Source organism: Protopterus annectens, chromosome 2.part1, assembly GCF_019279795.1.
Source record: "Protopterus annectens isolate FY-2018-M chromosome 2.part1, PAN1.0, whole genome shotgun sequence".
Lineage (NCBI taxonomy): Eukaryota > Metazoa > Chordata > Ceratodontiformes > Protopteridae > Protopterus > Protopterus annectens.
In genome coordinates, this window is record NC_056729.1 from 1,442,701,997 (window position 1) to 1,442,723,296 (window position 21,300).

Consider the following 21,300-nt stretch of genomic DNA (forward strand, 5'->3'; position numbering starts at 1 on the left):
AAGGCACTCACACACTCATGCCTAGGGCCAGTTTAGAGTGTCCAATCCACCTACGAGTTTAGATTTATGCATCTGTCCCTATAATCCAAGTTCTTTACTGTGGGTGTAAGTTTTGCAAACCTTTTCTGTACTGACTTATGTATAAAACTGGATACTTGAGTAAGTACAAAAGAGATATCTTTATACTTTATCTTGAAGGTTGTATATAATTGAACTATATTTTGTTCATCTCTCAGAGAAACTGGTTTTAACATAAGTTATATATTTCTTCCACTCTCGGCTGGAGTGGCTTCTGTGTGGCGTCTGCATATCCTCACTGCATTCGTGTGGGTTTTCTACGGGTACTCTGGTTTCCTCTCACATTACAAAGACATGCATCTGGAGCATTTCTCCCCAGGCCGCCACTGGAAATTGGCTTTGTTCCAAGGCAGACTTTCCTGATAAATAAATGTTAAATAAAATAAATTCTTGTTTCCATGTATGCAATCTTCAAATGTTATTTTTTGCAATAGTAATGCCGAGATATTTACACACACGTACTTCTTCCAGAATTGAACCATTCAGAATTAGAGGCTGTTTTAAAGCTTGTTTACCAAAGTACATCACTTGACATTTGGCAGAGCTAAACTGTAGACCACAAATATGTGCTTGTGCCACGAATTCTCATAAGAACCCATTTATTACACTCGGGTCATTGTGTGAGGCAACAAAACTCCAGTTTTGCAGTCTTCTGCATACCTATTGAACCAGCACCAAAGGAGTGGTGGAAAATGCTAAGTTCATTAAGGAGGAGCAAATAATTAGACTGAATATCTCAAACTGTAAAGTGGTTACTAAATATGGATTACATTTATGCCTTAACAGAACTTTATATACTGAGTGGTGAGGCAAAATATCAGATGCCTTAGCAAGATCTAAGAAAATTACACCAGTGTTGAGTTCCCTATCTATATAGCTATGCTGATTTGATCTTAAAGTTCAGTAAAAGTGATTAAAGTGCAACTCCCAGTGGTGAATCCATGTTGACCTAAATCCACATAATTGATATGTTATGAAGATCCTTCAAGAAATCAAAAGGCATCTTACAAAATTTTGCACAATACGGATGTCAACTAATCAGTCGATAATTTTTAAAATCATGTTTATTTCTTCTTTAGATAAGGGAGTAATATTATCCCCCCCCCCCAAGAATCAGGAACGGGTCCATTAAATAATAATACATTGAAAACTGAATGTAACACACATGCACACACACATAAACACACACACAAGTACCTGTCAAATTTTCAAACTCAAAATTTCAAACATTACATGGTCGAGACCAAACGTTCGAAATTTTGAGTGCTCGAAGATAGACTTTCAATGGCACCATATGGTGCAGATAGGGAGAATTTCCCTTTTCTGCACTGAAGTGCGGCCTCGGAGTTGGTATATTTAAGTAGGGGGTGTGGGGGGTGCAGGGTGGCTTGCCCCCCTGCCTACACTGTTTTTTATGTTCAAACATCCAAATGTCGAACATTTGGTCTTGATCGTGTAATGTTCGACATTTTGGATGTTCGAACATTTAACACAGACCCCCACACACACACACAGTACAAGTCATGGTTCTGACAGAAAAGAGTGGATTGCTTTTTTTAAGTGAGAAGAAAACAGCTACTCAGGTAGAGAAGTTTAAGTATCTTGTGGTCTTGCTCACAAGTTCAGGTAGTAAGGATCAGGAGATAGCCCACTGGATAGCTGTAGCAATGGAAGTATTACAGGCATTGTACTGGATACATACCTCTCAACTTCTTTGCTCTAGTATTCTAGACAAAGGCCCAGAATCAGGGGCAATTTTTAAATATTACTCTATTTCACTTAAAAGGTTAACAAAACAGGTTTTGTGTTAACATGCATTTTCTTAGCAATAAAATTTTGAAACTCTAAATGTCTAGCTTTATTGGCTGACTAATCCTCTGTACTTTTCCAGAAAAATCAAAAAATGTTATCAAGGACAGTACAAAAATATGAGGCAAGATCAGTGCCGTTCTTTTTTTTTTTTTAAACAAGAAACATCTTTATTAAATTATCCCTTAAGACATAAGCAAGCCTACAGTTATATAAATGAAAACAAACCATATTGACTGAAGTTTTGTTGCAAACAATATACATCACTCAATCTATCCAGTCACTGTCAGTCAAACATTACATAGCTCATTCAAGTCTTGCCTTCTATTAAACATCACTCCTCCTCTACATGTATTGTTCTCACAATTCCCATTTTTTTCTATATAATTTGCCCCTACCTTTTTCTAAGTGGTACGGTGGTAGCATTGTTACCTCACAGCAAGAGATTCTCCTGTTCAATTCTCGGCTAGGCTTGGGAGTGCCTTCTGTGTGGAGTCTGCATGTCCTCCCCGCGGTTGGGTAGCGTTCGAAAGACATGCATGCGTAAATGGGCGTGCCTTCGTTAAAGGTTGGGCGTCGAGCTGGCACCTTGGCATTTCGTAAAAATCTACTGCCAATCATTAGCGGACCGGAGTTCTGCTGTGGCGACCCCTTACCAGGAAAAGCCGAAAGACAAACAACAACCATTTCCAGTTGTATCTCTGCTACTATATTCACTATTTCTAGTGCAACTGGTTTAGACTTTGATTTCAGTTTTCTAGTAATTGCTTTTTTTCTGGCCACTGTAAATAGACTCAGCAATGCCTTTAGACAATTCTGATTGTGTATCATAGCTCAAAATCATTTCCTCAGTTATACCAGTTTGCTCACCCAGTATTTCTGATGGAATAGTCTGCAGAGAAATTTTAAAATCTGCCAATCCATTGCACTCCCGGAAAATATGTTCTAAATTATCTCTTTCTTCCCCATCACACCTCCAACATTTGCTATCTACCTTAGGAAAAATTATTTGAGTCTACCTGGGGTACAAAAATACCTTTGTAAACACTTCCAAGCTAATATTGTAAATCTTCTAGACTGTTGTATATTTGGGAGACATACACATATCCACCCATTTTTTTTGTGAACTGCTTGTCCAATATCTCTTCCCAAACCCATAGTTATCATGCAATGTTTTATATGCTCTACTAGTTGTTGTTTTAACAGCAGCTTCTGTTCTAGATTCTGCTAAAAACTCTACCAGTGCTGGTGTTTCATTTAGGACCCCCCCCCTAGTTCTTTGTCCTTGCCTATACTCTATCAATCCTTGATAGGGAAGGCAATCTCTAGCCTGCAGTCCAAATAAATTCTTGGCCTGTCCCTGTTACCTTCCTCTCTCTATGTATTTGTTCCAGTACCTTAGTTATTTTCCAGTTTTCTCCAATTAATTCCAACACCCTCTTGCCTCTTGTCTGTATCCCTATTCCCTAATGGCAGTCATCCCTATCAGCAGAATCTCCTTTCTCCCTTCTCATGTTGGCTTTCTGGTGTGTACAGAACATTATGTTTATAATCCGTTTTAATCCATACTGCTAAGTACTTCATTTTATCCTGTCCCCATAAATGCGGATATTGCTGAACTAATTTGTGTGTGAGTACATAATGTATAGCCATTGCTTTTGTTTTAGCTTTATTAATTCTGTATCCTGAAAAGATCTGAAACTGACTCAACATATTCCACAACACTGAATTGTCCTTTTCTAGTTTTATCACGTATAAAATTTGCAAATAGCGGCAGCTTTTACTGACTACCATACCAATTATATCCTTGAATTTTCTGAATCCCTTATTTTCTATGTCAATGGTTCTAAATGAAGATCGGTACCATTTGTCAAAAAACAAGGGTGTTGAGGTATGTCCTGGATTAGGGTGATGAAGTAAACACTGAGCGACAGGTTTAAGGCTTCAGTTTAAAAGTTAGCCTAAGTGCTAATCTTGAGCTTTAGATAGAAAGGATAAGATCATGGATACCAGTAGCAGAGAAGTCATTCTTTGAATAATAAGTGAGGTCAGTCTCTGGAGCTCAGTAATATGAGAGGATCTCAGAGTACAACTCCTGATACTCTGCATTGAGGGGAATCCATTAAAGTGGTGAGGGCACTTCATGAGGATGCCTTCTGCATATTGTGGCAAGCGTACTAGACACAGTCCACAGGATGGAGTCCCCCGTAGGAGAGAATTAGGACACATTTAAGGGAAGACTCATTACAATCTGGTTGGGAATGCCTAGGAGTCCCACTTTTGCTGGTGATATGAAAGTCTGCTGTACTCTGACCCACGACTCTGTACTTGAAAAGCAGTTTAGAAAATGAAGAAGTGAATGAATTTTAATTATTTGGAAATCCTGTAGCTGTGTACACGTCAAGACCATTCCTACTGCATCTTGTGCCAGAAAGAGAGAGTACTGCAGAACACATTACAAGAGGGCTTGTGATCCAGATTGTTAGGGGCCCTACAAGGGGAGACTTGTTCTTGGCTACTTGGTCAAAGATATTCTCATTGAAGACAAAGTAGCTGGCTTTAGATAGTTGGAAACCATTTACTGAAACTCATATTTAGCAAAAGGTGCACAAGACCGACAATTATTCATAGGTGTGTACTGGGCTAACAACTGCTAAGGCCTTTATAAGTCTAGCTGTGCAACCCAAATGTGTCCCTCAGGTTATGTTTTAGATGTTTTTATAAGGGGTGACTGTTGGTTACAACATGATTTAGTGACTGCCCCTGTCCATCAGAGATGTACATGCCAGATCTGTGGTGAATTTTTAGTTTTCCATTCAGTGGTCCAAATTACATTTAAATAGGTGTGGGGAGGGAGTTTGTTCCACGTGGATGGAGAGCATCTTCCAGAGAAAGGGAATTCTCTGAGATATATGTCTCTCTCTCCAAACGTGTCCTATTCTTGCGAGCAAAATCTAAGCCTTTAAATCTAGTAATTCTGATGCTGTTTGTTTTGTGGATGTGCAGAATGTTCATCAGAGCAAGGTCCAGGGATTACTTATATGCCAGGCATATATCACTCCTCAGTAGTCTGTAGGAGACCGGGTATAGAGATAGGGATTTGAAGTGGTTCACATAGGACATTTTATTTATGTCCTGTATCCTTTTTGTAAGGAACCTTTGCAGACATTCCAGTTGTTGCATGTGTCTGGTCAGGTACGTACTGAAGGGGGCATTATACTCCGTGATTGGTCTAATGAGGGCCAATGACTTCCTTAGACCCGGATGCCATGCACCTATTTTTAAGTTGACCAACATAGAATGATTTCCTTACTGCCTTCCACATGTTATTTGAAGGCCAGATTACAGTCTACGTGTGTTCCCAGATCCCTGATTAGTGGGTCATCTCTTATAGGTGTTTTATTGATGATAAAGTTTCATGGGGTGTCTGACTTCCCAAAAGGTACTGTAATGCATTTCTTGGCACTAGGTTTTAAGTCATAGTTTTGGCACCAGTCATTTGACTATGTTAGATCCACTTGTAAGATGTTAGTCTGTTGGGTGGGGGATTCTGTGACTGTTCCCAGTTTGCAGTTGCAGTTGTCATGAACCTGGTCAGCCTGAGGCCTTTGATACTGGCCTTGACTTCTGAGAAGTAGATGCCAAATGTCCAGCACAGAGCCTTGAAGGACTTCACTGATGATTGGCTTCTTTGAGGAGGTAATCTCACCAATCCTAACATACATTGGATATCTTGCTGGCTGACAGGTAGGACTCAGTGTTGTATAGGAGTTTGTGCCTAATTCCATGTTCAACAATGCCATGGAGTATTTTTTTTCAAATACCTTAGCCAAGTCAAGGTTGGCAGTATGCACTGTTTTACTCTTATCCATTGCCTTGTTGACCTTCTCAAAGAAGTCCGCCAAGTTCAATAGGCATGTCCTTCCTTTGACAAAGCCAAACTGAGATGGATCCAGTGTCTGAAGGTCTCCTATGTCTTTGTTGTTCATTTCCATGATAATTCTTTCCCTGGATTTGCATAAAAGACTAGTCCAACTAATGGGTCTAGTTTCTGGGATCTGTTGATTGTCCTACTTTATGAGGAGGGATGACCACTACAGTCCTCCACTCTCGTAGCATGAAGCCTGTTTTAAGACTATAGTTAAATAGTAACCCCAGTGGCCCTGATGGGTCATATTTTAGACTTTTCAGGAGGCATCCCAGGATATTGATCTTGGCCTTGGCAAGCACAAGCAGGACATGCTCTCTGTTTATAGTTGTAGGGGTTATGTTCAAAGGTATTTCTTGGGAGGTAGCAAGGGTTGAGTGGCAAGTAAAGCTGGAACTGAATTTTTGTCAGCCAGCAGATTCGCTATATTGCCCAGCTCAGTGAATGAGGCACCATTAACCACCAGTTCAATACACTGTTCATAGATCATAGAAAGTTACTAGACTGTTGGCCCTGAGACCCTTATAAGCCTAGCCAAAAATTTAGCCCATGTTCCAACAAGTCAACACCCAATGCCCCTATCCAGCAGGAACACAGGTGGAATGCCAGGGGTGTATTTTCTGTTCCTCATCCAGTTATCCAAGTTGCACTTCAAAAGGGTAAATTAGGTACTCTGCTTGATGTGGAGAGGGAGTCTATTCCACAGAATGGGAAGTCTCTGAGACACAAATCTCTCCTGCCAACAAGTCCTATTGATGTCACAGACCAGGTTGAGGTCACATGTGTGGGTTGCTCGAGTGGAGCTTGACTTGCAGATATGCAGCAGTTCCATCAAGGCGGGGTCTGAGATTGCTTTGTATGCCAGGCAGAGGTCAGCCCTGAGGAGTCCATGTGAGACTGAGCAGAGGGACAGGGCTTTTAGTCTATCTGTGTAGGGTAGATGTTTGAGGCCCTGAGTTCTCCTGGTAAGGAACTTCTGTGGTCTCTCCAGCTACTGCATGTGCTTTGTGATGTGCATGCCAAAAGGAGCATTGTACTCAATAATGGGTCTTATAAGGAAAGAATATAGGGATGTTTTGACCTCCTTGTCCTTGGATGAGATGCCCTTACTAATGGGTGGGCCATGTAGAAAGATTTCCGTACAACGGTGGCAATATGGTGGACAAAAGTCAGTTTTCTATCAACCAGGGTGCCCAAGTCCCTCATGACTGATTGCGTGCTTAATACCTTGTTATTAATGTGGTAATTTGCGGGGATGTCACTCTCCCCAAAGTGGATGATGATGCATTTTTTGGCATTCAGTTTGAAGCCATGATGTTCATCGTGTTTCACTGTTGCAGTCATCACACTTGGGTTATCCTGCTGGCAGGCTACCCGCAGTTGGCCTGAATTCCAAAGTCCTGGTCCGGCGTTGGTTGCTGTCACCTCTTCCCTGACGTCAGTGCGCCAGGGGAATAAAAGATGCAGCTGACACCATTTTTTTCAGTCATTCTTGCTGCGCGGTGCCCAAAGCAAAAGCAGTTCACAAGTGCCGGTCTGCCAATTCCTGAGATTTTCAAAACCGAATTTCAGATCCGAAGTCTTTATTAAAGCTAAGTACCCCGTTGGGGAAACTTTTTTCTTGCTCCAGACCGATGTCAGAAAAAGTTAACAATTGTATTTCTTGTGGGAAGCAAATACCTCATAAAGATTTTCATTCTTACTGTATTCCTTGCCTAGGCCCTGACCACGACGTTGCTAGCTGTCAGTTTTGTGCTAACTTGGTCAGCCATAGCCCACTGGTTTTGGCCTGTACCTAAGAAAAGTATACCCAAACAGAGGCCCCAAGACTGATCCCTGGGGTACACTGCCCATTATGGGTCTACTGCTTGAAGTGACTTCCCCTATTTTGACTTGGTGGGTTCTATCAGTCAGCCAGTTTGCTACCCATCTGGTAACATATAGATTGATGCCTAGTTTAGAGATTTTATTTATTATACCTGAGTGGGGAATAGTATCGAAGGCTTTGGCCAGGTCAGGGTAGGTAGTATGCACCACCTTCCCCTCATTCATGGCTTTGGTGACTGTCTCAAAGAAGTTGATCATATTTAACAGACATATGACCTCTCCTTGATGAAACCAGACTGTGTGAGATCGAGTGTTTGGAGGTTGCTAATGACCTTTTTAATGAGGTCCATAATAATCCATTCCATGGTCTTGCATATCAGGCTAGTTAGGCTGATGGGTCTATAATTTCCTGGATTTGTGGACACTCCACCTTTGTGCAAAGGGTTTGACAGTAGCTGTTCTCCACTTGGCTGGGATGAAGCCAGTACTCAGGCTTTGGTTGAAAAGAGTGCCTAATGGTGCTGCAAGTTCCTGCCTGAGTTCCTGTAGGATGCAGCCTGGTATGTTATCTGGTCCCATGAAGGCTGTATTTTTTGCCTTTGAGAGGGCAGTGATTACTTGTTCTCTAGAGATAAGGGGAGGGGGGCAGGTGCTGGGGATTTCCTGCTTTACTGATGGGGGGTGAAGTTTTCACTGAACCTGTCTGCCAGCAGGTTGGCTAATATCTATGTCATGTGTGTATGTGGTGTCCTTGACCACCAGTTCTGAGCAGATCTGAGTGTCTGAGATTGCGGACATATGTGAAGAAGGCCTTATGACTATCTTTAGTAGATATGGCCAGTTTGGATGTGAAGTTTGATTTGGAGGATTTCACTTGCGCTCATATTTGCTTATTCAGGCTAAGGAGAGATTGCTTCCAATAGGCACCTGCTCCTTCTTGGTTCTGGACAGCAATTTTTTCCTTTTATTATATTGCAGATGTCCACGAGACAGGTTTCCTCTTCCTTGAGTAGGAGGATTTTGTCCTGTTTGGGTATTCCTGATTCTATACAGCTATATAAATGTTCATATAGTATTTTGTTTTAGGTTTGGAGATATGTACCAGTTCCAATGGAGGGGAGGTGGCTGTGAAGCTGTTTATAGCTTCCCTCAGGAGGCTATAATCATCTCTGGAGAAGTTTTTTTTTGTTTGACCCTAGCTGGGGGGGTCAGAGGAGATGGAGACTTTGAAAGTGACCACTTTGTGGTTAGATCTTACCAGGGAGGATGACATTGTAGAGATGCTGCTGTGGTTACTCATGTTGATTAATACCAAGTCCAAGATGATATCACCTATTGTGGAGGTGTTGACCAGCAACATTGTGTGTTGCCTTTAGGGTTTCTGGCAGCTGAGGAAGGCCTTATGTTTGTCCTTTGCATAAGAGGCTATATTGACCTCAAAACTGGCTTTAATTGACTTTATAAACCCTTGTACTTCCTGTTTATTTTGACAAAATAATTCCTATCTTTATGGGAGTTACACTTGCTGATTTTAGACTTGATTTTTTTTCATTTTGTTGTATAACCTGTTTAATTTGAAATGCCACCAGGGTGGTTTGGTTTTGGAGTTACTTTTGGGGCTTACTTCTGGTAGGTACAGCAGCCTGTATGCAGCCACTGACATGGTTGTGCAGACTTTCTGTGAATAGTTCTGCATAGGCTGCACTGTTCTCTGGGAATGGAGGGGCATTGAATTTTGTCAAACTATCACTTAATGAAAGGTAGTTTGGAATGGTTCCGAACTGTTATTGGATTTACTGGCTTACTGAGGTGATTTTGATTTCAAAGGGAACAATTTTATAGTCAGACCATACCAGGGAGGAGTGACATTGAGAGTGCTGCAGCATTCTTCCATATTTGGAAGTATGAGGTCCAGTATGGTGGAACCTTTAGTGGCCGTGTGCACTAACTGGTTAAAGGTGTTTGTGTTTACAAAGTCCAGGAATCTCTGTGCCTGTAGATTTGGGGTTGTGTAGGATTCCAGCCTATAGAATGGTTATGTCCCCCATGAGTAAGGTGTTAGGTTGGGCAGTGAGTGTCTCCAGCAAGTTTAAGCATGCATTATGGATTTTGTGTGACCTAGAGCTTGCTAGGATATAGTACAGGATTTTATCTGTGGTGACCTGCACAGGGAAAAACTTTAGCGCATCATCCTGTTTAACCAACCTAGGACTATTCTTGTTATTGCTGTATATTGAGGCACCTCCAACTGTAGTCCCTGTCTGTGTAGCTACCGATCTGAAAATGTGGAAGTCACTGAAACCATACACTGCTGGGGTACTCTGCAGGTTTAAACCATGTTGCAGTAACTGCACAGATGTTTATACTCCTCAGGTTGAGGAGGCCTTGAAGGGAGTTTCTCTTTCTGTTTAGGCTCCTGCCATTGAGCATTAATGCCTTGAGGTTCAGTTGAGTTAATTTGGATATGTTGGTAGGTTTGTCAGTTTGGCACTGCCTAAAAAAGGCTCAAGGTGTGAGGATAACATTTTGGCCAGTATTCAAAAGCCTAGAGGGGACAAATGCAAAACCTCCTTGACAAAGCAACATGATCTGTTAGCCATGTCTTCTCATGCTGAGAAATACTGGATCCCCTTAGAGTGACACAAACTCAGCCAGTTGTTAAAATTGATCAACCTTTGCTGGTATTGTGGCATCATCCTTGGTGAAGATAATATGCTACTCAGTGCTAGGCTCATATTAGCCTGAGACACCTAGAGAGAGAGATGTAATGTCACTCTTCTTAGTCTAGGGAGGTACATTTTCAGGTCATTTCCATGTACGTGGATTGTGATGGAATCATCCGGGTACGTGTGGTGCAGTGACCGGGAGTGTATGTTTAATTTGACCAGATCCTGGCTCCAGATAGACAACTTACTGTTAGCTTCTCCTTGTTCAGCCTCGTTAGTGGGACAATGAAGTCCCCTGTGAGTAGAGTCCTAGGAAGTGTTTGCTTGCCCTTTGAGCTTTGTATTTGGGGATTCACTAATTGTGGCTGTATGTATGATGTCGGGTGTTGTTTTGTTGAGTGCTTTTTGGTTTGCTGAGGATAATTTTGCTGATGAGTGTTCAAGGAGGTCTTTTTATTTAGGAAGATTGCATTTAATTGCCTCAGCATCCATATGTGTATGCTATGTGTGGGGAGTGCTATATCCATGATTTTGACAACATGCTTCTTTGAGAGATTATAGCCTCTAGTGACATTGTGTATGTATTCCTCCCACATACTGTATTTGTTATGTTAAGTATAAAGTGATTGTCAGTAAACATGAGACAATTGCTACATTGTCTCAAGATATCCATGTCCACCAGGCTGACTGTAGAGTAATTATGAAATTGCATGTCCATGTTGTTCGGTCCCTTAATTGGTGAGCTACAAGGGTCTTGCTTATGGGAGTTAACAGAAAGGTGTTAAGGGTGTTTTTGGGGGGAGGGGAAGGGGTTGGAGGCAGACTAGGCCATAAAATAATAAATTTAACAGTATTGCCACTCGATGCCCAGACTAGCTACTCTAAGCTTGTAGATCTGCAAGATATTTTGACTGTAGTTGCTGCTTTACAGAGTACTGCTTTATTGGCAGCTCTAAAGGGAAAAATTGCTTCTAGATGTTTGCATCTGAACAGGGAACTGGCACGGTGTGCAGCTCCATGCAGACAAACCAAATTTATGCCAGCACTGGAAATACAGAAAACAGACTACTGAGCCCTCTGGCCAATAAAATGACTACACTTAGAGCCCTTTTGTATGCTTCCCAACTCAGATCGACCAGGCAAACACATACTGCCACTACATGAATAATCCCTGTCCTAATAATGTAAAAGCACAGTAAAATAGTGTCTGATGTGAAATGCTACCACAAACCAACTTAAACTTAAGGAAAGGGACAAGGAAAGGCAATAAGTAATTCAAGATATTGACAGCAGGGTAACTTTAAATGGCTAATAAAAGCATGGTTATTCAATAAAAGCACTTCACTTTGTGGGAATGAGCCAAAAACCACTCAACTGTGTAGAATTCACGTAGGCAATAAAAACAAGATAAGCTGATTAATAAGCCCTCTGTCCAGTAAAATGATTGCATACAGGAATCTGCAGTGTGTTTTCCAAATCTGTTTAGACCAGCCACTACCAGTGGTAGTGCTGCGGTAGCGTTGTCACCTCACAGTAAGACGTTGCCTGTTTGATTCTCAGCTAAAGCGTCTTCTGTGTGGAGACATGCGTGAATGGGCATACCTTCGTTGAAGGTTGTGCATCAGGCCTGGCAAGTCAGTATGTAAAAATCTACTGTCAATCATTAGCGGACCGGAGTTCTGCTGTGGCGACCCCTAACCGGGAAAAGCCGAAAGATACAACAACCAGCCACTACCCAGTGCCACCAAATGGAAAAACCTTCAGTCCTGTTGATGTAAAAGTACAGAAAAGAGTGTGCTAACAAGGGTGTAGCTAGGCATACTCTTTGTAGTCTACAGAGTACATTTTTTCTGAGCACCAGCAGAAACGTTGGGGCCTTATCAGGCCATATTATGTATATAACACTCTAATGCCTCGTTATGTAGTTTGTTTACAGAGTGGATTGCAAATCTAAAATGATATTTCTAATATTTTTTGACTGAGCAGTTGAAAATGCAAAGCACATCAAGTGCTGGAGGGGCAACAGCTTGTGTGTTTTGCCTATTTTTTAAAATGCTGAGTGGGTTGGGGGCAGCAATAAGAGTTTGTGAGTACAAAATGGAATTCACTGACTACACCCCTGCTTGCTATAGTGTACAAATAACTACTTTATCCAACAACTAGCTAGATAATAAGTTCAGAGCAAGTATGTAGAGCAGAAAATGAGAGGCCATTTTGTTCAAAATAAGCACAAGGAAAGACAAATTAAAGATATCAACAGCAATGATTGAACGGGAGAAGCTTGCAAAGCTTACTTTACAGTTAGGGTAGGCAGGTTAAAGATCACCAAGTTTAAAAAGCAGAGCAAGGAATGGGAAGGTGGGTGGGGAAAAATCACCAGCAGGGAGTCACCAATAGTGCTTGTAGTTTTTGCAGGCCTTGAGTCTTACCAGAAAAGACAAGGTCACATATATACTCTGTGTATGTAAGTATCACTGAAGAAACAAACGATTCGGAGAAAAAACACATAAAATATACAACCTGGGTAGTTTAAATGTATGCCTGTCACTTATTTTTTGTGTGTGTGTGTGTGTGTGTGTGTGTGTGTGTGTGTGTGTGTGTGTGTGTGTGTGTGTGTGTGTGTGAAGGGCAAAGTCCCCTTGGTCCTTCATACAGAGTAGCACATCTCTCCCCACATGCTCTAACCACAACCCCAACCTACATTTCATACGTACAGAAGTATTGAAGCACTGATACTCAGCTGTCTGGAATTATCTTCCCTCTAATAATTACAAAAACGAAGGTTGACCAAAGTATTCTCAGCCAAGCCATCATCTGGTAAAATCCCTAATGCTGTGTGAATATTTATGGCTTGGAGCTGATGAACAGTGAGATTGTCATGAAGAAGATGGGAACAGTTATGAGGCATGGCATTGTTGCCATTCACAAGGATAATAACAGCTGTTTTTGGAGTCCTGGACTGTTACAGACCTCAGGAAGATGAAGTCTGAAAGAGGGAGAAGAACTACGTGGATGTGGACTACATTGAAGGTCATGTGGGCATAAATAAGAAAGACGATAAAACAAATCCATGCTATCTTGTATTAAAAGTGCAGGTGGGGTGGAAGTGATTCATTCTACTAGGATATTGGCTGTGCAAAATCAAAATCCTTCCAGTACTACAATGAGGCTTGAGGAAATGCAGGTATAAAACATGGAAATGCTAGAATAAAGTAGCTAAGATTGCAAAAGCTCTGACATAACCCCCACTTGCATACCTTTAGATGTATGATGGGACTTTATTTTCTGATCTGGTAAGAGTAGTCCTTTTATGGTCACAGACAAGTCTCATTAGCAGTCTCATGGCAAAAATACAGTTTTTAGGCCACTGGGAAAATGTTAGAATACTGTATGTGATGTTACCCTTCTCTGAGCTAATATTGATCTATCTGTTAAATGCCTGCCAGTTCAGTGAAAGATATCGCATCACCTGTGTGTGTTTTCCAGTGATCACATTAATGCACGGCAGCTAACAGACTGGCAGGAATCTGCTTTACCATCATCTCAGGTTTGGCTCCATTTCTGCAAAGTATCTGCTGCAGAGGCTGGAGCTGACTAATGCTGTGATGTAGTGTGTTTAGTTGTGCAGCAGACTGAAATCCTGTGTGTTAGGATGTCTAACAAGACATCACCAGTGTCCTAAAACAGCATTTTAAAAAGGTGGAAGAACATGCTTAATGAAACTAACAAAGAACTGTGAAAACAGAGTTTTGGATTGATGTTAATGTCAAGAGTATTTTTTTTTTTCGTGAGTCTGTGTTGGTTTGACTTAAAGAAATAAGTTCAGTAGGTCACTGAACCACAAAACTTGCAAGGGAGTTGAGCCAGAAACCATTGCTAGTACAAAGTGCTGCAAATGCTCATAACAGAGTAAAAGGATGATATTATATTTTTATAAAATAAGCATCTGGCTGTCTGAATGAAACCAGACAATTTCAGTAATACCACCCTTCCTTTTGGTATGTCTGTATGCAGACGCACAAAAGCAAGTGCGAAAGAAACAGTACATTGTGGCTGTGGTGATAATGCTGTATTGATTGTGTTTTGCAACTCATTGTTCCTAAGATGAAATCAGACACTGTCATGTGTTCCATAATTTGTTTGGTAACCTGTTTTATATGCACAGAGTTCACAGTTTGCACCTGTCCATACAGCTGCTGGCCTTGATGTCCTGTGAATGTGGATCAAACCACATACTTCCTGAACTATGAAAACTTTGTACATGGCATGTAACAAGCTAACATTACATGTTTACTTTCCCACATAAAATTTTTGGCTTGACCATTTCATAGGAATGGAAGGGCAAACATTTAAGTTCATTGATCCTGTAGATTTTTGTTACAGTTAAAGACCACCTCATCAAAAGTTTTACCGAATGCCATGTGATTTAGGGACATAATGTGTTTTCTCAGATAAACAGGAAATGAGTTGTGTTGAAATAGTTTCAAAACAAACACCTTTAGATGTTAAGATAATTGCCTGAACAACTAATAAGCATGCTCATGTGCAGTTGTATGAAAAAAGGAAGTATCTTGATAATGTTGGTCATTATTTGATATGCATATTTTGATTACAGTGGCAGCGTTAAGACTTGCTGGACCACAGTAGATGCCTAATAATTGTAATACTCAAAGGAAGTACTGTAACCCAGACTTCATAAAGGCTGATCTCTGTATGTGTGGTTCAAAACAGTCTCAAAATGTATCTGAAATTTTCTATTTGAAGAATATGTGCCACTGCATTTGTGTTCCAATAGTACATGTGTACACATAATAAAAAGTTGTTTTAAAAACAGCCCCTGGCATTAGGGGCTTACACTGGTTCCCATAATTATTTTCTTCTGCCTTTGCAGCTGCTAACCAAAGATCCAAAAGAGAGGATGGGTTGCAGAGGGAATGGAGCTTTGGAGGTGAAGCAGCATCCCATATTTAAAATGATTAACTTCAGGAGACTAGAAGCAAACATGTGTCATCCTCCTTTCATTCCTGATGTGAGTATCTGAGCCATGGTGAGTGTTTTAGATGCAAATAGAATCCATCCATTTCAGAGCAACACTGCATTGCTGACCAGAGTTAAATTAGCTGTAGAGTAATCACAGTACTGACTTATTTCAGCTGTACTCCTCATGACAACCTGATTAGAACATGCTATTCACTAACTGCAGCATAGATCTCCTTCGCTGAGTAGACTATGACTTTTTGGAGAACCTTTTCTTTTTTTTTTTTTTGTCTGTTTTAAAGAAAATGTCACCTCTGTAATGCTTTTCTGTTTTTACTTGTGAATATTCTAAAGGTTTTGCACAATTTATAGCCTTTCCTACTGTGAGGCCTTGTTATAGGGGTGGTAAAAAGTACGGGAGGTTTCCTTAAACTATAATAGGCTGTTAATTTAAATGCTGTAGTGTTGTTGCATACCTAGAAAAAAGGCAGACATTTTCAACAGATAACCCTTTTTTTATATATAAAGTTTCTCTTTATTCTGCCCAAGGTACTTAACTTTTGCTGTGTTATATTCAAAGTTCTTGTATCAGATTCTTGTAGCTTCAGCTGCGCATAGCACTCATATATGACAGGCATTTCTTTTTTCCATTTCACAAGAGCTTTGTGACAGAAAAAGGTTCTCTTCTCTTTTCTAGCATTTCAAAATATGGTTCAGATGTCCCAGAACCTACACTGTTTTGTCTGTCCATCTGCTTTCTTGTTTGCTTACCAGGTAGTGATCAGACTGGTCCAAAAGTACTTTTCAACTATGGCTAGTGTGCCAAAATGCAAAGTTGAAAGTGCAAAACAATGTTAACAATTGGTACAATGTACATAGTAATAGTAAAGTATCCAACAATACATATTTACTGTCAAATAGTAAAGCAGCATATTACATGTATAACACACAGCAACATTGTTCCAGCTTACCAGCATAATGTTCCACTTTCAAACAACAAGTCAAGTAGTAGGAATGCCTCCCATTTAGTATATATACATAAGCTTTGGCACCACATAACTCTACTAGGAGGTCATATTCAAATTTTGGTCGCAGTGCACAGATGTCAGGCCATCTTCTGCAGTCAGATGTGAGAAAGATAGAGCCTTTAACTCTTTCAGGATTTTTTGTTTACATGACTTTTTAAAGGAAAGGTGTTGGTCAACCCACAGACCAAGACATTTACATGTAGTGGTTTGACTGGTTGGACAGTTGAAGGGATCCTGAATATTTAAGCTGCTTTGAAATCCCAAATAGCATGCAAGCTGACTTGCTAGTGATGGGTGAAGGCTTGTTGCCATGGATCCAGTTCCATACCTGTAGAAAGTTGTTTGGGAGGCTAAGAAGGGCACTAGTTCTGATTAAGAATGATAACATCACTGGCATATAGTGAAATGTGCTTAAGGTACTTTAACCACATAATTTGCAAGAAGAAAAAAACACTTTTGTTCTCTCCATCTGACCCGTTCCAGGGCACTGGGTTTAAAGCAGCCAAACTTGTAAGATACATTAATTGATGCTTCTCTGAGAGTCCCCTTAAAAAGGTATTCTGTGAACTGTTACAAGACCTTGTCCAAAGCCTAAGTTCTCCAGTTTTTGGATATGGTCATCCGTTTCTAATACTGTTTTCATATCAGTAATAATTAATGGCTTTTTCAAATGAAATGTATATGATCAGTCTGTATACTATCATCAGGGTTTAGATGCTAAAGCTAGGTGAGAAACTTGTCAGATTAATACTGCTAACAATAACTATATTGGCAGTTTTATGCACTTCTCTAATTGTTAATGTCATGTAATCCCAGAAAAATTGCTGTATTTCTGTTGTGGTCCTTCTCAAGTGGTCTGTGTTTGTGGCTAAAAAGGGTTCAAGGAAATGTCCACTTAGCCAGTTAACAAATGATTGATGGATAGATAAGCAGACAGACCATGCATCTGTAAGCAAGTCATGGTTTGCGTTGGAGTTAGTCTGTCAAGGAGCAGACAGAACTCAAGCTGCTGGTCACCTTGCAAAATCTAAACTGTGATTGCAACAGAAGACAATATTTATTTATACATTTCAGTATAAACTAAATTTTCAAACATCTGGCTAAGGGTCTGAGATGTATGATGTATTTATAGTCCTTAGGGGAGGATGGGAGGTTTTTTTTTGTTTGGTTGGTTGGTTTTGGAAGAGGTACAACTGCATGCTGGAAGTTGGGAGACTATTCCACTGTTAAGAGAGGACAAAGATGTGTGTGATGTGGTTTGCTATTACTGGGACTACTATTATGAGCAGCAGGTACAGGAAGATGGGATTAATATTTTTAATATATTTTCACTGCCTTGGAATTAATAGCATTAATGTGAAAGGATTAATGAATAGTGTAGAACTACAGTCTGAGTGTGGGGCTAATTGAGAGAATAGGATGTTTTGCTGGGGCAGGGTTTAAATGTTAAAGCTAGGTGAGGAACTGTATTCCTTCATTATAATGATGAGCCTGAGGTTTGAAGAAGATGTATCATTTATAGAATTAAATCCTGCGTATATCTGATAGTTTTCCAAAAGAGGTTTGAACTGCAGGACAATCATGTAGCCTGCAAGATATGAAAAGGGACATGGCCAGGCTCTACTCGTATGTATTAGAGCCTGGAAAACAAGTCTTTAGCAGTATCCTGCCATCACTGCAAATGATGCCACAATACAAATATAAAATTATGACATTCAACAACTGGCTCAAGGGCTCCTGACATTCTAAAGGGGGGAGGGGGTGTTCAGATGTGTGTCAGCATGGTGGGGGATGATAGATGGTCCTTCCTGCTTCACTAGGCACAGAGCAAAGCTTTTCTCCATGGGACTTTCACATATTGCCTAGCACATATCAACTAGATGTGATAAAAAATCTAAAAGGGAATCCATCCATGACTGGGTCCTAACTAACAACCCCACATTGTACCCCCACATAGGCAGTCTCCCAGACACCTTAAGTGACCACAACATAATATACCTTATACGTAGTAGAACAAGCATATGCAAAACCACTAACTATAAATCCACTAGAAACACAAAAAAATTCTCTCCTGAGGTCCTCAATACTTTACTCTGTGATTGTGACTGGACCCCCCCCTAAAAACCCACCCACTTGACCAGGCTATAGCATATTTCAACAAAACATTTCTACAACACCTAGACACTGTCACTCTATTGTGCAAAATCAAGGTTAGAACCTCAATAAACCCCTGGCTCAGTAAAGAAACCAAACAAATCCTCAAGTCCAAAGACAATGCCTGGCTTTACTATCAAAAAAACATAGAAACACAAAGCCTAACTAAGTACCAAGAACTGCACAACTGTGCAAAAAAATGCATTAGGCTGGACAAAAAATCCTACTACACAACATTACAAACTAAATACCAACACAACCCCCAAAAATTTAGGAAAAATGTAAACCAGCTACTAAAACCCACCCAAAAGGCTACTCCCAAACCAACTACCCCTGACACTAAAGTTCCCATCGAAACACAATTCAACTCCCACTTTGTGAACTCAATTCTATACTTAGCATCACACGACAGTTCCTACCTCACTACCCCCCCAAACGCAAATAGCACCAATACAAGCTTTACCCTCAAAACAGTTTCCACCACTTCAATCAAAAGCAGGATTTCCAAACTAAAAACCTCATCAACAGCAGCCGACCTACTCCCCAGCTATTTCTTGAAACTCACAGTAAATGCTATTGCTATCCCAATCTCCACTCTCATAAACAGATCAGTTGTTGAAAACTATGTGTCCAAACTCTGGAAAATATCCTATGTTACAGCCATACATAAAGGCGGGACCTCCACTGAACTTAATAAATACAGACCCATTGCTTTACTCTCCCCCCTAGCCAAAATCCTAGAAACATGCATCCATACCCAGGTGCAAAAATATCTCCTAGACAGCAACATCCTGTCACCTACTCAGCATGGTTTTAGACCTGCCCATAGTACCACTACAGCCCTCCTCTGCTTCACAGACACAGTAAACCATCTCAAAAACAAAGGCCTGCAGGTGTCAACTCTTTTTTTGGATATATCCAAAAAATTTTACACAGTCTCGCACGAAATCCTGCTAAACAAACTAAATCAATATCACTTATCAAATTAGATTCTTACCTGGTTCCAAAGCTACTTAACTGGCAGGTACCAAGCTGTGAAATGGGAAAATTATCTCTCTCCTCAGCTGCCCATAACTATAGGAGTCCCACAGGGTTCTATCTTAGGACCACTACTATTCACAATCTTCACAAATGACCTCCATACCTCCACACAGCATGCATCTATCTTTCAGTATGCAGATGATACTACCTTAATCTGTGCTGCACGAAACATTTCCAACCTCCTGCAAACAACTCAACTAGCATTCTCTGACATTGAAAACTACCTTACCAAAGCCCAACTTATCCTCAATCCAAAGAAAACTCAGTTTATGATTAGAACCATTTCTAACAAAAACACTGATAACAGTCAATTTACTATCTACTCTACTAATGCTACTTCAATCGCTCCAGTGGCACAGGCTAAGCTATTGGGAATAACCATAGACTCCCACCTAAAATTTGATAGTCATCTCAACTTAACTATTAAAAAGTGCATGCCAAACTGGGATCACTCTACCGTATCAAACCATTTCTTACCAACAGCACAAGATCAGCCACTGCTCGCTCCCAACTTCTATCCACCCTACTCTATGCATCTCCCATTCTGACTGATGTCAACAAATCTGAACTAAACAAAATGGAAGCCTGCTATAACGGAATTGCCCGCTTTGCTACAAATTGCTCATATAGAACTCATCACTGTACTGCTTTGAGACAGCTCCACTGGCTTTGAACTGCCCAACCTCCTAACCTACAATCGGCTCTGCCTCTGTCATTCTATGTATTACATCCCCAATAAGTGTCCTGCCCTCAAAAACCTAGTACAACATCACTCAGCCAAAAGGCCTCTTAGATCATCAAGCAAACTACTACTAGAAGTCACCAACAGCTACAATAGCTTTGGAGACGCACTATATAGTAGTTCAGTGGATAAAAAATGGAACTCTCTCCCCACTGCCATACAAAACACATCGTCCAAAGCCTCCTTTAAAAAACTCATTAGACAACATCTCAAGTAAAGTTGGCAGTGCCATGATTTCTCCCCAGACTAGTGAAAGCCGATAAGGTACTCATACTAAACCTAGAGTACTTAATAGTTTTCAGTCTTACTCACAAACACAGGCTAATCTACAGTGTATGTACTGTACCTGTGTACTATGTATGCACTCTACCTATGTTCCAAATTTCAGCTGTACACCACAAATGTGTTAATTACCTTTATTTTTAAATTAATATTTTTTGTTTGTTCTCTCCACTGTAATTGTTGATGTGCTGCATACCACTGTAAAAACATGTATTTTGTAATTTGTGTGTATACTGATCATGCCTAAATATCTAAATGTATCTGTAATTTTTCTATGTGGAGCTTTTCTCCCTGGGCCTCTGCTGAAAAAGGGCCTTTTCGGCTCAGTCAGACACCCCCGGTTAAAAAATGTAAAATAAAATAAAAAAAATAAACATTGTGTACACCTACAGTGACTCTCTTAAGGCAGACTCACTCTACTACTACTACAAAACTAAAAAGTTCCACCAAATTAATATAAGTTTGACATTGCACAATGCTAGAAGATTAAACAAAGTTTTTTGCACTAGAAGCCCTCATGGTCCTTGAAAATATTCATATTTGTACAGTTACTGAAACTGTGGCTCCAGTCCAGTGACAACACTCTTTTTCTAACGGAGTTTGTCTCCCAGTTTTTTAGACCCTTCAGTGAAGGTAGCTCTGTTCCTGCAATATGCGTATCTATTCACAATCCCATTACCTTTTGAGTCATTAAACAAGGCAGCACATTTGTACACATGCAGATTCAGGTATTTATAAGCAAGTCCACCTGCCGTTTCATTGCTAACT

At 40.4% G+C, this 21,300-nt stretch overlaps 1 protein-coding gene across 2 annotated transcripts in view; it reads left to right on the forward strand.

Moving 5' to 3' along the window:
• GRK4 (G protein-coupled receptor kinase 4) overlaps positions 1-21,300 on the forward strand; it is a 1,249,698-nt gene that overhangs the window by 1,115,219 nt on the left and 113,179 nt on the right. For both annotated transcript variants that reach the window (XM_044062922.1, XM_044062923.1), the window contains exon 13: positions 15,200-15,337. In XM_044062922.1, coding sequence (XP_043918857.1) covers positions 15,200-15,337 — 138 coding nt within the window. The remainder of the gene's footprint in view (positions 1-15,199; positions 15,338-21,300) is intronic.